The sequence below is a fragment of the Atractosteus spatula genome, chromosome 26, assembly GCF_055471065.1.
Source record: "Atractosteus spatula isolate fAtrSpa1 chromosome 26, fAtrSpa1.hap1, whole genome shotgun sequence".
In the NCBI taxonomy this organism is placed as follows: Eukaryota; Metazoa; Chordata; class Actinopteri; order Semionotiformes; family Lepisosteidae; genus Atractosteus; species Atractosteus spatula.
In genome coordinates, this window is record NC_142731.1 from 443,297 (window position 1) to 459,788 (window position 16,492).

Genomic DNA, 16,492 nt, shown 5'->3' on the forward strand with positions numbered 1-16,492 from the left:
GATAGTGTTTTTTTTCCGTGCCGTAAGGTTATGGCTTTTTAAATTCCGGTGACTTAAGGAAATGAATTTGCAGCATCGAGCCCAGCCCTCCTCCTCCTCTGCTGTGTCTTCAGATGCCAGGCAGCCTTGAGTTAGATGCAGCCGCAGTCCTGGAGGCTTCCTGGCATCCACATGCCGGAATAGCAAGCCTGCTGGCTCCAGTCTGGTTTTCTGTTATGAGCTTCATGGTCAGTTTTCAGGCCTGCTGCCCACTCGGCCGGTGCCGGCCATTCCTGTTCAGGCATCTGTGAGCTGAAATACAGGGCAGAAAGATCTGACCTGTTTGAACTGCCATGAAAGTTCCGACCCATTTATCACTGAAATGGCCACGTATAACTGGGGCCCTGGGCTCTGTCACTGGATGCGAGCGCTGTGTGTGGTGGAGTGTCCTCCAGTCAGTATGCTCTCTGTGTTACGAGCAGTGTTACCCTCGTGTATCCTGGCGTTGTCAGATGACCGAAGCTCAGCAAGGCTGGGCCTGCTCACAGCTGGGATGGGAGACCTCTCAGGAAAGTCAGTCTGCTGCTGCACGTGGTGTTGGTGACACTCTGCCCTCTGGAGGAGATTTTGCAAAGCGAAGCCCCAGTATGGTGGCCAGGAGCCTTGTGCTGTTAGAGCTACGCGTCTTTTGGACAAGACTTCTAACTGAGCTCCTTGGTGGTTATAGATCCCTTGGTTCTTCGTTTCTCTCCGCCTGATGTGCTGCGCAGTAGGGCTGGAATACAGAATGGCTTCTGCAGGAGCGAGAGAGTGAGCTCCCTCCTGTATGAGGAGCACTTTGGGATGAAAAGCGCTATATAGATGCAGAGAATTGCTGTTAGGTGTGTGGATCAAATCTCATTGCTCTGAGTTGACTTTGTCATTTTCAAGATTGTTAGAAGAAGCCAATTAAGAACATAAGGAAGTTACAAACGTCCATCTAGTCTGTTCATTAGTGGATAATTGATCCAGTATCTCATCCAGCCCTTTATTGAAAGAAACCAGAATTTTGGCTTCAACAACACGTCTGGGCAGCTTGTTCCAGTCTCTGTGTGAAGAAGTGCCTCCTCTCCTCAGTTTTCAATGCACTTCTGAGTAGTGTCCACTTGGGAACATCTGGTTCCCATGTTCTGCAGAAACATGAATGTTGACTAACGAGGATTTTGCATTTCTTGGCTCAGGTCTCCTCCTCGTCTTCTCCTCCAGCCTGACAGTGTCCCTGAGCCCTGGAATGTATCTGCTTGCTCTAGTTTGAATGATGCTTTACTAGGTGATATAAAATTCTAACATCCCTTGATTTAAAACTGTTCTTTCAACTATATTTTCTAGCATATTGCCTTTTAAATTACGTTCCTACATTCTCTAGCAGATGTAAATGTTGTGCTGCGTCAGCATGCGTAGGCTGCAAAGGAACAAGTAATAGGTTTATTCCCTGCTGAAAAGAGAAGAAAGAAAACACAAAGTTTCGGCTGTGGAGCCTTCTTCAGCCTTCTTAAGGAGTCTTCTTCATCCGAAGAAGACACCTGAAGAAGGCTCCATGGCCGAAACGTTGTGTTTTCTTTCTTCTCTTTTCAGCATGGAATAAACCTATTACTTGTTCCTTATAAGTCTTTCATAACGAGCCTCATTTATGCTAGTATTTCCTGTTTTGTATTTTTTTATTTTTCAACATTATATGCCTATAGTGGCCATATAAGTAGGATTAGAAGGAAAACTGGACAATTCTATAGATTCAGGGGAGAACCGTCTCATTAATATGTTAATATTGGCTGGAGAATTACTTGTTAATGAGCTTTTACTTCAGAGGAAAAGTGATCTCAAAGTGCTTTCCAGTCCTCCGGATTTTGCAAATGCATACATGTTGAAGATTACTGTGTACCTGACACCATTCTCTTATCCTGTATGCTGTATCCTCTTGTGTTCCTAGGAGAGCTGGAGTGGAGCGCTAAATTCCTATTAGAAAGGGAAACTCTGGCCTCTGGTGGTGAGGCTGTGCTACTACACCTGTATCTTCCCTTTTGATGCTACTGATTATTCTAATAATACCTAATATTTACATAATGTAGCGCTTTTCTGGACACTCCACTCAAAGCACTTTATAGGTTATGGGGACTCCCCTCCACCACCACCAGTGTGCAGCCCCACCTGGGTGATGTGATGGCAGCCATAGTGCGCCAGAACGCTCCCCACACACCAGCTCTCAGTGGGGAAGAGAGCAGAGTGATGAAGCCAGTTCAGAGATGGGTATTATTAGGAGGCCATGATTGGTAAATGCCAACGGGAAATTTGACCAGGATGCCAGGTTAACACCCCTACTCTTTTCGAGAAATGCCCTGGGAGTTTTAAGGACTGCGGAGAGTCGGGACCTCAGTTTTAGATCACATCCAAAGGATGGCACCTTTTTACAGTACAGTGTCCTCGTCGCTATACTGGGGCATTAAGTCCCACACGGACCGCAGGGTGAGCGCCCCCTACTGGCCCCACTAACGCATCTTCCAGCAGCAACCTGAGCTTTCCCAGGAGTCTCCCCTCCAGGTACTGGCCAGGCTCACACTGCTGAGCTCCAGGGTCCCAGTTAGTCCTGACAAACCCATGATTGCTCAGCTGGAAAACAAGATGAATCCTGTCCCTGCAAACACTTGGGCATGTTAACAGTCAGTTGCAGTTTGAACCCACAGCAGTCATGCACTGCATGTTGTGTGTCAAGTGTGGGCCAGAGGCAGACCGCTGGTCCTCTCGGAGCTAAAGGGTAAGTTTGATTCCTTCACCCAAATAATATACTGTATACAGAGAGAGAGCCTTGGAATAAAAAACATTCCTTGCTTGAAGAAACAGTTTGGACTTGTTGGAAGGTTGCTGGGATTCTGGCTCGACAGCACAGTTGCCCTGCGTGTTCCAGACACCCACACCTCCCTTTGTAAAGACGTGGCTCTTATTGTCAGTGTTAGATTCACTTCCGCTTAATTTCAATGTCCAGTCCATGAGTGGCTTGGTCAGTAATTTTCAGGATTTTGGTACTAATGTCAAGTCCCCTCTTAAACTCCCCTTGTCTATAAAAGATGTTTGGTGCCTTTTACCTGTGTATCTAACTCTCCCCGAAATAAGGAATTATTCAGGTAATTTTTCTTTTAACTTCACTGGCTACGTTTGGTGACCAGCATCTTGCACAGCCTTTGAAATGCTCTGACTAGTGTTTTGCATTGCATGATCTTAAAACTACAGTACTTAACCTGGCTGAAATTCCAGTGCTGTTTCTGGAATTACTTTGCATTGTTCTGGAACTTAGAGCATAACGTGTGTAGGGGAAGACTGTGCACAAATATATTCTGGATATAACTGTACAGAATATTAACCTTAATATTTAACATATATAATAATTTATATTTATACAGTAAAAATACACACCTCCACTTACCTCTAAGTACACATGAAAGATTCATTTTAAAATGATATTAATATATAGTAATAAACTGTTGCACATTCAGAATTTTTAACTGTGACTTTCACAGTTAATGTTTCTTTTTAGGAAAATAATTTTGTATATTTTTTACTGATTACTTTTGGAGCAGATTAAAGCTGGAATGGCTGATATCTCCTTTCCCTCAGCAGGGGGCGCTAGAGTTTTAAGACTGTTTTTTCCGGCGGACCCTTGTGCTTGAATTGTGTGACAGATAAAACCTGTATTACCATATTGTTCTTCTGATCTTGTCTATTTTCAACAAATCGTACAGTCAGATCTCACTGGAATGCTTTCTCATTCGAATTTGTTTTCTTAATCTTAGAAAGTGCAAATCCACACTTTCTGACCAACCGGTGTGATTGAAATTCATCAGCCTGCATTTCCTGTTACTGTTGCACAGTTCTCTGGTCTGCAGTAAAATATTATTATAACATTATAAAATATTAATTTTACTTTTTCATTTTTGCAGCTGAGAACCACACTCATGGTTTGGATCACAATGTTTTTGACAACTGTATAAAAGTGTGAAATAAATTCTGTGAATAATTAGAATGTGGAGAATTTGGCAGTAATTCATAAAGTCGCTGTGCCGGTCGCTGTGTGCCGCCCGGATCGGGGCACGCGCCGGTCGCTGTGTGCCGCCCGGATCGGGGCGCGCCGGTCGCTGTGTGCCGCCCGGATCGGGGCGCGCCGGTCGCTGTGTGACGCTCTATTCCTTCTCGCCTGCAGTGTGTTTCCTGTAACAAGTCCTTCAAGAAGCTGTGGTCTTTGCACGAGCACATCAAGATTGTCCACGGCTACGCGGAGAAGAAGTTCGCCTGTGAGATTTGCGAGAAGAAGTTCTACACCATGGCTCACGTCCGGAAGCACATGGTCGGTGAGTTGAGGAGCGAGCAGGGTGAACCCAGGAGCCCGCTGGGCTCACGGACCTTCCTCGGTCGTCCGTACACACACCCCCTCAGCGCGGGCAGAGCCACAGCTGCAGTCCTGCTTCCCAATCGCAATTCCAGACGCATCCCTGTCGCAGCTGCCAGAGGTTTCGGCTGCTGAACTCGGGGCCGAATTCCTCAGTCTTTGCTCTGGAGAAAGAAAACAGCAAAACAGCTGAAACTTTAATCTTGCATTTAATTTGACATTTAACATGGCAGTAGTTTGTTCTCTGTGTATTTCGCTAATTCACACTGAAAAGATGGCTGGCCTCTTACAGGCAGTGCTCAGAAAGGGAATTTAGAGTTCCCAGCAGGAATTTTAGTCTGACTGGAGGGGGTTGTGGTAAGTTTGGGGTACCCTCAGGCTCAACCAGCTGTGTGTGCAGTATTGAACGAACTGCACCCCTCAGAATAAAGCAGGACACTGGGCTCTGATTTCCGAGCAATTAACATGTAGCTGGAAATGAGCTCCAGTGTCTTCACAGCATTCAGACCCTTCATTAGAAACTTACGTTAATGTGTGTGAAGATGTTCCAGATTCTTCCCACGTCTCTTCTCTGACTCCTCACAGTGCTTAGACTTGGGGCTCCAGCCCTGTCTGGGGTCCCCCTGAAGCATTCACTGTAGTGAAGATGTCTTGGTACAAAAGTAGGATGTTTCAAGAACTGCAAGCAGGCAATCAGACCGCATCCATTTCTAGCACCAGATATCGACACAATCCCGCTGTTAAAATGAATGATGATCGTTGCTGGGCTCTCGGCTGTGGTGCTGGTCACACTGCTGTCTGACCCTGCTCTCCTCTGCCCAGCTCACACCAAGGACATGCCCTTCACCTGCGAGACCTGCGGCAAGTCCTTCAAGCGCAGCATGTCCCTGAAGGTGCACTCGCTGCAGCACTCTGGAGAGAAGCCCTTCCGCTGTGAGGTACGTCCCAATCGCAGGGCTCCGACTCCGCGCCTGCTGGCCGTCAGGGTGAGGGCGGTCAGGCCCGGAGAGTCTCGAGCTGGTGATTGAGCCTTCAGGTCTGAAGGAGAGCGGAGACAAATAGATAGTTGATCAATTCAAACTGCGTCATTCTTCAAGGTGAGACAGCTTCAAGGGCAAGATGCTGGCTTAAAAAAGAACATGAATTGTGACCCTAAGGAAGTGCCGTTATTTATAAGTCCTTTGTGTTTTAGCACTAAAATAAAAAACGGTGTCTCTGATATTGTATTTTGTGGTGCCTGGGCTTGCTCCTGCTGGTGTCCACAGCTGGACAGACAGCTCTTGTGATTTCCTGCCCAGTCTCTGCTCTGGCTCAGCTGGCTGGACTTCAGAGTCCTGGGGAGGTGCTTAGCAAAAACTGCATAAATGGGCCAATTTTATTTCTTGAGGAAACAACAAAGTAACACTTTTCCTGCCTTTCTAAAGCATCCTAAAGCACAGCAAATGGGTCAGAAAGTTTCTAGGTGTTGTTCAAACCCTAACCCTAACCCTAGCTGGGGCACTGCAGTGAAAAGGGAACCTCAGGATATTTCCTGACGAGGGAACTGGCCCCATCCTCGCAGACACACGCTTAATATATCAAAGCAGAGAGAAGTTGCCGTGCAAAATAAAATATTCACGTTTTAGTTAAATTGAACTTTTTCACAGTTTAAAATTCATAATATTTTATGTAAAAATCTTATTTCATTAGACTACTTTAGCTTCACCTGTATTTTAGGTACAAAGTGTTGACATCAAGCAATTCTTTTTTTAACTGACTACCCCATTTCGACTGATGACACCTACAGTGTTTTTTTATATAGAAAGACAATGTATTTTACCGTGTGAAGCTTTGAATGAACAGAGAGTGGTATTGCCAAGTTTACCTCATTTACTTTACTTGGCCCATTTTGAGGTGAGCCGGCTCCACATGAAGGAGCACCTTCTGTTCCTCGTATGGTCACCCCTGCTGTGCAGGACAGGGGAGATGGCATGCAGTTTGAGCGGGAGCCAAAACTAAGCGAGGAAGCGCTTGGGGCTCAGTGGGGTTTCTGACACTGCAGCATGGACGCTTCTCACACGCCGAGATGTGCTGGACGGTACCCAGCATGCGTGTGCCAGAGCGACGCTGATAAACCAGCCTTGAACATCCAGGTCACAACAGAGCATGGCACCTGGCGTGGCACACATGCTCGTAGGGGGCAGGGTTATGGATGGTATGGAGCCTAAAGTTATGGTAATTCACGGACAGGCGATGATGGAAAATATCATCCTCTGTCAGCAGCTTCAGTTGTGTGGTTTTGCGCGACACGAAGGAGCTGCTGTTGACAGAAGTGCACCTGTGGGGTTAAAAACAGCAGACCTGTTGGCACGTTTGAGAAGGGCCTTGTGCACAAGGGCAGGTACAGTTTGAAGAAATCAGGGATGATTAGGGAAATGAGAAAAGAAGAACGGAGGTCATAAAAGCTATAAGAGTTAGTCCATTCGTTTTTTGCAGTGCGCCAGATTTACAGTAGCAAAGGAGTCTGTGTGTGTGGTGCCTGCTGTCGGGGCAGAGGGGTCTGTGGTCATCAACTGATCTTGCGTCTTTCAAGTTTTGGGCCTTCAGATGATTATGGGTAGAGGCCTTTAGTTTGACCAAGTAAGCACTTATTTTTCTAATAGCTCCCAGTCATGGTTGGGTTTGGATCATTTATCTTATAACGTCTTACACTTGTAAGAGTCCCTGGAAACAGGCTTATATGGAAAGGAACACCAGAGTGTAACCACTAAACAATCTGAGCCTGTAGCAACTCCTAGTTTAGTAAGGGTGAGGTCTTAATTGTTCTGCTGGAAAATTAAACCTGGTGTTTAAGAGCTTTGAAAAAGGAGCCTTTCTACATTAGGAAAAATACTCTTAATAACAGAGTGGCTGAGCCCTTGGACTCTTGAAGCTCAAATTAAAAACCAGCTAATTCCTAACAGACATCCCTGTTCTGTTCTTATTGCTTAGAAAAGTGTTTTTATATGAGGACTTTCAGCTGCCTCAGTTTTGTAGATGCTTTTTGTGTTAGCATTTTAACCTTTTTAGTTTTTGCATTATCTTCAGAAGAAATGTAAAAAACTTTTAGATTTCCTGATGTTCCTGTTGTCCTGTCCTTTAACTTACACAGTGCTTTAAAAGAATGCACTCACTATGTGACACCTGAACTGATCGATGTACAGGCCAGTGTGTTCATAAAAATCACTTGTTCCTCTTTTTTATTTCACTCAAAATGTACATATGTCATGTAAAAATACTTTGATACTGTTATTGAGGGGAGTGTCCCGTCATAAACACCAGGGCACCCTCCTGCAGTGCTTCTGGAATCCTCCACTGGTTTGTGTTCTCCATGTGCTGCTCTGTGGTGTCTGGCCTGCGCAGGCGAGGGCAAGCGGGCCTCCGTGTGCTGTGCGGCCTTGTAGTTTCGAGATGCCTCCCCCCTCTGACAGCCCTGCTGTGCGCCGCTCTCTCCTCTCGCTGCAGAACTGCGACGAGCGCTTCCAGTACAAGTACCAGCTGCGCTCCCACATGAGCATCCACATCGGACACAAGCAGTTCATGTGCCAGTGGTGCGGCAAGGACTTCAACATGAAGCAGTACTTCGACGAGCACATGAAGACGCACACGGGTAAGAAGCACCGTGCGTCGCCACGGGCGGGCAGGACTGACCCTGAGCAAGTCCCAAGTCGCAGAGGTGGCCGGGAGAAAGATCGGCACAGCAGCACGCGTCCAAGTGACACGCACTTCTGTTCAGTGTCAGACTAGTGTTCCCCTCCCTCGATTCCACACAGAGTGAACTTGGGTGTCTCACAATGCTCCCCGCCACTCGAGGTCATGCTAAACGTGTTAAACCTGTGCGTGCCCAAAAAGTATCTAAAAAAAGATTTCAGGGAAACATTGATTCACTCAGCTTCAATTTAAACCCTGAACCAGACCTCTGCTTTCTATATTTACGAAGTTGTTATAAAATGTTTGAGGGGATTTCATTCCAGGCTGAAATTGTAGCATTTGAAGGCTAAAGCTACTTTTATTTCATCAGCAGGGATATAAACACTTATTTTTTAAATCACAAAATGTAGCTGTGAACTAGCTGTTTAAATTCAGATAATGCTGCAAGGTGTGCTCGGACCCTGCGTATATATTGTGCTGGGCTTACAGAGCACCAAATTGCTTTTATATCTTTTATACTGAGTTTGGAACAGAGCTGGAGTCTTGAATCATTTCTTGCTTTGACCTGCTTGGCTGGAAATACTTGATTTGTCTCACTGAGCCAAAAGCTTTTTGTGAATCAGGTGAACAAATCATTCAGGGGACTCGTTCAACTCTTCGATTCACTGAAACGATTCATTTAAAAAGAACAGATCATTTATGAACTGCACTTCTCTATTAGCCAGTACGATCAGTGTTTACCTGAAGCGCATACTTCTGAAATCAGGTTTTGTGCGTGCAACCTTCAGTGTAGCTGCACAGCTGCACACTCTCAGCACTTAGAGGGAACTCGGACGAGGACACTGCTCCTGCGCTGACTGTCGAGGCAGGGACTGAGGAGGTGTAGGAGGGACTGTGTCAGAGCAAACTGTTTTTCCTGAAATATTGTGAATGTTTTTGTGAACACCATGTGCATAGGGTCACCCTGATTTCTTCTATCTGCATTATTTGAGTCCATTAGCATGGACTTGTGCACATTCAGCACGTGTGAAGTTACAAATGTACATTTTCACATTTGAGTGTGCACGTTCGTGTTGGGCATTGTCTTCTCATTCATTCATTGGGTTAACTGGCTTCTGGGGAAATTGGCCCTGGTGTAAGTGTGTGTGTCTGTGTGTGTCCTGGCGTCCTGTCCAGGCTGCACCCCACCTTGCGCCCGTTGCTTGCTGGGTTAGGTTCCTGCTCCCCCGTGGCCCTGAACAGGTGGAACTGGTTAGAAAATGGCTGGATAACTAAGATCACAAGGAAGGTCACACATGGGCCCACCTAGCCCATTTGGTAGTTAGCAGCTAATTAGTACCTAAAGCTCTAATTAGTACCAGCTGTTGAGCTCTAAGAAAGAAGTTGAGGCGCTGTGGTCCTGGAGGTGTGGTAGCTCCAGTGGAAGATGGTTTGCTCATCCCCTCTAAGATGGGAGCACAGTAATCATGTTGGGAAGGGGGTTGCAGTTTTTAATATCAGTAGTTTAGAAGTATTGGTTTTCGTGTCAGGAAAGTGTTAAGGACAGCCTCGCCCTTGGAGAAGCACCCTCAGCTGCTCACATCACCCAGCCGTCTGCCGCGGCGATAATGACAGGGTGCAGAACTGGGCCTCTGCTTTGCTCCGGATCCTAATTCAGGCCGAGCGCAGCCTGGCACTGGCGACATTTCCCAGATTGCCTTTTCCAGAGTTAATTGAAAGGGCCGTTTTCATGCGCTGGTGTTTTCCTTCTTGGGTTGCAGTAAGATGCGTTTATATATTGCTTTGTGGGATTTTACTTGCGGCTGAAGGCACACCCAGTTTGATCAGCACTATGCAATAAAGCTTGGAATACATCTCTCCCTCCCAGCCCAGAATAAACACAAGCTCTATTTCTGGTGCCTCCGTCTGTGGGGCTACGTCCTAAAAGCAGCTCTTAGTGGCTGTGGGCAGTTCTGTTCCCATTCATTACAGCTGTTCAGACACCTCAGCCAGAAATAGAAACCGTGTGCTGGAGGAAGAACTGCTGAGCAATTCAGAGTGCAGAAAGAGAAAATACAAATACACATCTCCCCTGTTCAGGCTGGGATCGCTCAGGGAGCACAGATCAGTTGCAGTGCGTGGACTTGTTTTTGACTTACTTAAGAGCACTCGTCCTGATAGCTGGTGATTTCTGAGCTGTGCTCTGGAGTGGGGTTAGGAGCTTCCAAATTCTTCAGTACTTGCGACTGCTTGGACAAGGTTACCTTGTGAACTGAGTGAAAATTATTTGTGCCATGAGACCTGCAGATGCGGATATCGCCTGCCTGCCATTTTTATATCTGTCTTGTGTATGCCCTTTGGAAAGTTCAATTAAACCCTGGTTTTTCCCCATTATGAAGGTTTTTTGAAAATCAGTGTTTAATGCTGTAAGACCTGAATGACAAAACATATCTAAAGAGAATGTGTTTGAGCTTTCAGTCATACAGTAGCTCTTCTTTGAGTCTTGGAGGCTCATTGTTATAGTTGTCCTGTGGCAACACTGTGATTGCAGATTGTTACCAGTGCCAGCCAGGCTGTGTGACTGGGCTGTGGGGCAATCGGATGCAGCATCAGACAGCAGGCTGCTTCTAGTTCAGCACACTCTGTAGTGTAACTTTCTCTGGTTCGGGCTGCTGCTGTGGATGAACCCAGCATCCTTCTTGGATTTGTATGCGATCAGACTCTGTGTTTTCTCGCCCGGCCCAGGAGAGAAGCCCTTCATCTGCGAGATCTGCGGGAAGAGCTTCACCAGCCGGCCCAACATGAAGAGGCACCGCCGCACGCACACCGGGGAGAAGCCGTACCCCTGCGAGGTGTGCGGCCAGCGCTTCCGCTTCTCCAACATGCTCAAGGCTCACAAGGAGAAGTGCTTCCGGGTCACCAGTCCCGTCAACGTGCCCCCCGCCCTGCCCCTCCCCCTCACCTCCTCCTCGTCCGCCGCTGCCGCCCAGGCCCCGCCCCCGGCCCCGCCCCCCGCGTCCTCCCCATCGCCCACCAGCCCCCCCGCCGGCGCCCCCCTGGGGCTCAGCCCCGTCAGCGCGCCGCCCCCTCGGCCCCTGGGCCACCCCTTCTCCCACCTGCACCTGCACCCGCACCACCCCCATCCCCACCACCCCCACCATCCCCACCACCACCTCCCGGTGCCCCCCGTCTCCCACCTGCCGCCGCCCCCCGCGCTCTTCAAGAGCGAGCCGCAGCTCAACCACAGGGGCCACAGCGAGGACAGCTACCTGCGGCACCTGGCCGACAAGAACTCAGGCACCCCGCACCACCACTGAGCTCCAGGCAGGCTCCGCCAGACAGACACCGGGATCCTAGAGCATACAGAACTGGGCGTCTTTTTTTAAAAAGAGAAAGTGGGTGTGTTGGTGTGTGAAAGCCTTTGTATCCAGAAAAGAAACCGTCGGCCTGTTTCTCGCTCCTGGGATACGACGGCTCGGGTCTCCGGGCCGAGCTGGAAAGGTCTTCCCGAGAGCGAGCGGCGCGAGTCCTGCCGGGCCCTCCTCCTCGTGCTGCTGAGGTTTTCATTTTCGTTGAACCGGTGGGTCAGGTCGCTTGAGCCCGTGAGCGTTGAACTGACGACCCCGTAGTGAAGCACTTAAAAGCGGCCCCTGGCGTTCAGAAGAGGCAGGGGTCCGAGACACTCGCTGGCCCTTTTTCCACACAGCGGGTTCTGTATACAAGCGTACTGCACACACGCACCAACACACACACCTGCATTACCATATTCTACAGTGAATTTTTTTAATCAGATTCTATTGTTTCCCACAACCTTATCCTTGTCTGAATTTTTTATATACAAATAGCTATGTCTGTGAATTAATTTCAAAACCCTTCCGTAACAGTAACCACACGTGAGTCTCCACACATTTCTGTGTGTGTGCGTGTGCGTGAATGCGCGTGTGTGTGTGCCTGCATATATGGCCGTATATACGTTTGTTTTTGGGAATTTGGGAACATGACCCAGGTCAATTAAGTAGGAGGCTGGATGTGAAGGAAGTTAGTTTATTCGTGTTGTAGCACAGCATTTAAGATCATTGTGATTGTATTTGACAAAATCTCACCACCATAGCATAGAACACTAATGCAAAACCTAACACTGATCTTTCAAAAAATCTTTCTTAGTATAACAAAAGTTCTCAGTATTCTGTGCAACACAAACTGTTACAGGAGAGATACAGTAGCTGTGATTTTTTTTTTATCAGGCTGTGTTTGCGCTTTCAGTGGGTTCGCGAAGTCCTCCCAGAGATAAGTCGCAAAGAAAAAACAGTTTAGCTTAGAAACACAAGGGGTCATATTTTCCTGTACACTGACAGCAAACTGTCCACTCCTTCGCAGACAAACTATAGATGGACAGTAACCCAGACAGATCACACATAGGGCATATCTGACAGTAGGTGTGCTGCATGTTCAGTGAAATCATTTAAAGAAAATGTAGAATGCTTAAACCTATACATTTAGCAAAAGAAACAGGTAAATGTCTTCGCTCTGCTGCTGTACATATTTGGTACACTTAGTTTTCCCAGTTACTGACATTCATTGAGTTGGCCTTTTCTTTTTTACAAAGTGTATTCTGACTGGAAAAAGAAATGTTTCGCACAGAAAACCTTCTCCTTTTAAAAAAGGTTCTGTTATTAATGTTCTCTTTCTACTCTGTATGTGAAATTGTTCGACAAGAGTCGTTCTCTTGTGCATGTGAGTGGACAGAGGGCTCCTCATCACAGTGGGTCAGCTGCTGCCTGCTAACCGGTGGGTGAATTGTGCATTAAAAGTTAAAAAGTTTTCACGGGTTGTTCCCTTGTGCCTTGAAACCCAGAGGGAAAGCTGTTGTCTGACGCTGCTGTTAAACTGTTGGGAAACCCTGGCATGGGGCTTCAGTGAGATCAAAACTTGATTAGAACCGAGCTGCTTTTTAGGTTGGTATCCTTGACACTTAGCTCTTCATCTGACCTGATCTGCTCACATACTAGTATGGAATTAAACACGGCGATGCATCTAGAACTCAATACTGGAATGAAATACATCCCTGCCATGTTCCTGAATGACCCTTCAAGTGTGTGTTCCACAAGTCTCCATTTGTGTGAACGTGCACTAACTCTTGGAGAGAAGGAGTCTCTCAAACTGTTTGCTTCTGAGCCGCTAGTATGCCTTCATAACCACAGACGAGCCACTGACTGCTTAAAGAGAGAGCTCCGAACCTTCAGAAGTCATTGTAGACAGTCGGTCCAGAAGCTTTCCTCTGTATTTCAGAAGGCTTTTCAATATAAGAATTACTCTACTTCTACATATTTTCAGTCACAGAAACTGCTCCTAACAATATTAATTTTCTTAATTATATCAGATTAGTAATGCTTTTTTACACGGCGTTTCTACAACAGAAACTGATTTGTGACATTAAATAGAAATGCATATGACTGACATTCCATAGCTTAGTCTCCTTTCGCGCCAATAAAAAGTAACCTTTTACTATGTCCTTTTGTTTTTGAATCTTGTGATACATAAAAGTTGCTTGCTCATGCGTCACATTTCAGATTAAGTTTTATGAGCAGAACAAAACAAAGGATGATCAATATAAATGTTCTCAGTCATTATACTGTGGTGTAACAGTATTGCTGATTCCCTGGTCAGTGTGCGATTGGATCGAGTGGTTCTTGTGCCATTCTGATTGGTTCCCAGGGGCAGATATGCACGCACATATTCAGACTCACGCTGTCAGGTTTGTTACGGAAGGTGATTACTAGCATTAAACACACCGGTGCAGAAGACTTCTGATAAGTTTCTGCCCTTTCCTCACAACTGCCTCTGCTCCAGAACAATAAACAGCATTAAACACCTAAAAATTTGACTCTTGACAAAAACACACCCATATCAACTCGTGCCAGCAATATGTCAGTTTTTTTTTTTCTCGGAGACCAATTTTTGTGATATTCTTTCCAGATGAGGTATGCTTTTTTCATTTCCTGGCACAGCCTGTTTCTGGAGGACCCTTGACTTGTTAGGACCTGTTTACCAGTATAAAAAGCTCCTCAGAATGTGTGACTGGACTTGAGCATTACGTTTATCACTGTGTATCATAACAAAGCTTTTTGTAAAAAAAACAAATTATAAAAATGTGCAAAAAAAGAATTTGGAGACCAGCTAAGACGGCAGTCCCCAGTTCTAGCTGCGCTTTGTTGAACGGAACAACATGAGGAAAACAATGTATTTGATGTATCTAGCTATCTACCGCACTCTCTTTTCCTACAAAACTCTTTTAGAGATTTTTTTTGCATAGGCATATTTACTAGCATTATTTTTAAAGTGAAATTTATTTTAAGGCGCGGTGTAATTTTTTTCCTGTGTAGCTGGTCCTATGTAATATGACAGATTTAAGAAAATCAAATTATAATCTTTTTTTTTCTATAAAATGTGATTTCAGAGGTTGACATGTCACCCTGCGTTGCTGCACACCTGCCTGTCCGGCTCTCGAGTCTCGGTGACGGCCGGTGGGTTCTTGGCCAGGTCTCAGTGGGCCTCAGTCCTTCTGGGCTGTTTCACCTTTGTTCTTGATTGCTTGAGCAAATTATACACTTAATTAGCCGGAGATCCCTCCTTTCCCAGGTCTTCATCAGGTGATGGGTTGTCCATACCTGTAGACCCAGGAGAGTTCGCCCTGCGGAACCAGACCCTGGGCCCTGCCGTGTCTACATGTGCTGAGAGAAGGTGGTGGTCCAACGTGTTCCAGATAATTTGTTCAATTAAGTAATTAAGATCAGAGGTGGAATATAAACCAGAAATCCCTGGTAAAGAGGTCTTGAGCTGGCGGCTAAGGACAGAGATCAGACCCTGACTCGATATTTGATCTTTCAAACTAATAGTGTCCATTTCTTCTTTAATTGGCAGTTATCTTCATTGCAGTCTTCTGATTTGCTCTATGAATATGAATATTCATATCTCCATAAGTGCTGCATACCCTTCGCAGGCCCTGGGCTTCCCAAGCTGTGTCTGAAACACTGCTTCTGTTTGTCAATTAGAGTTTTTCTTTTGGTAGCTTTTATTTTTATGGAGTCTAAGGTAATGGTGGATCCATAGCTAAAAAGTCAGTGATTGTCGTCTCGGGTTACATCAGCATTGCAGGTAATTTTCTGCTTCTCTTTGGGATGAAGGCCTTTCTCCTTATAAAGACTGATACAGTTAAGGTCTCGCTGCCGGATCACTGTAACGCAGACAAGTTGGAAGATGAGCCCATGTGAGCTCCTACCAGTGGTGTCTTGAAGACATTTTCAAGCTAACCCCACCAGAAGAATATTATGTTGCTCTTTTGGCTTCTGAGCGCAGAAGTCTGGAAGCAGGCAGTTTATGGGCTTGAAAGTGGTCCGTCACGGCAAACCCACTTGTGTGCTTCTATGTTGTTCTTGAGTAGAATGAGTTACACTAAACATTGTTCACTCAAACCAGGTGACAGCCTGTCAAGGGTCCTTGTATTGTTTGCAAAAGCCCCTAGTTTGAAGAAGATTGGGAGGGCCTGGGTCTGTTAATTACTAAACCTGCGCGTGCAGCTGCTGTTGAGGGAAGGTGTGTTTCCCGCCCCACACTCTCGGGTGGCATGTGAGTCGTTGGCGTGAATCTGTCCTGGCCCTGGGTCCCAAAGACCCTCTGGGCGTGATGGGGAGACGCTAGCAGAGGGACGGGTGTCCGTTCTCATGCCGTTATGACTCTTAGCTTTTTGAGTTTCACCAGGAATGTGCAAGGGTGGATTTGCTGCTGAAGTACTGTCATACCCCGGCCTTGGCGGGCAGGACCGAAGGCCGCTGAACAAGCTCCTCGCTCCAGAAGTGCTCTTCCTCGTCTGCGTGTGTGCCTGCAGCATGAGTGTGTGAGGTCATCGGGGATCGCGGCGCGTTCCTCTGCTTAACAGGAGCTCATCGGCTAAAATTCTCTTCAGTTGACTTTCTTTCTCTGTACTTGGCCTCATGATGTTCTTTGTATGTTACACGGTTGTGAATTCTTTAAATGACACGGTTGCAGTTTCTGCCGTTGAAGAAGTGGGGGGTATTTAGTTATATAGTGTGTGTATATAGCAGTTCAAGGTCTTCTCTGGTGGATGCCCTTTGTGTAAGAGGGTGTGAGACCCAGACCTGTTATCTGGGAGGAGCTGGTGAGCTGAGCAAGCAGTCCAGGGAAATCGCTAAAAGTTACAAGCAGGGGGACACCGTACAATTCTTGAAAATATTTTTTGTACATAATAATTTTCAGATTCATTGCTTTGCTAAATTGGTTTCATTTATTCGTGTTTAGCAGTTAACTTCAACGGTATCCGTCTAAATGCCTGACTTATGTCGTGGACAGTAGTCGTCGTTTTTGGCTCTCCAGCGATCAGGTGTTGGAGGCTGTGCACTACAGAGAGGTGTGCTCTTCCTTGGGGATGAATGC

At 46.4% G+C, this 16,492-nt stretch overlaps 1 protein-coding gene across 1 annotated transcript in view; it reads left to right on the forward strand.

Annotated features, from left to right (window-relative positions):
- znf652 (zinc finger protein 652) overlaps positions 1-12,863 on the forward strand; it is a 38,463-nt gene extending 25,600 nt beyond the window's left edge. The window contains exons 3-6 of the mRNA XM_088906202.1: positions 4,208-4,355; positions 5,216-5,331; positions 7,877-8,021; positions 10,787-12,863. Of these exons, the coding sequence (XP_088762328.1) occupies positions 4,208-4,355; positions 5,216-5,331; positions 7,877-8,021; positions 10,787-11,358 (981 nt within the window). The 3' untranslated portion in view covers positions 11,359-12,863. The remainder of the gene's footprint in view (positions 1-4,207; positions 4,356-5,215; positions 5,332-7,876; positions 8,022-10,786) is intronic.
- Positions 12,864-16,492: the final 3,629 nt, after the last annotated feature.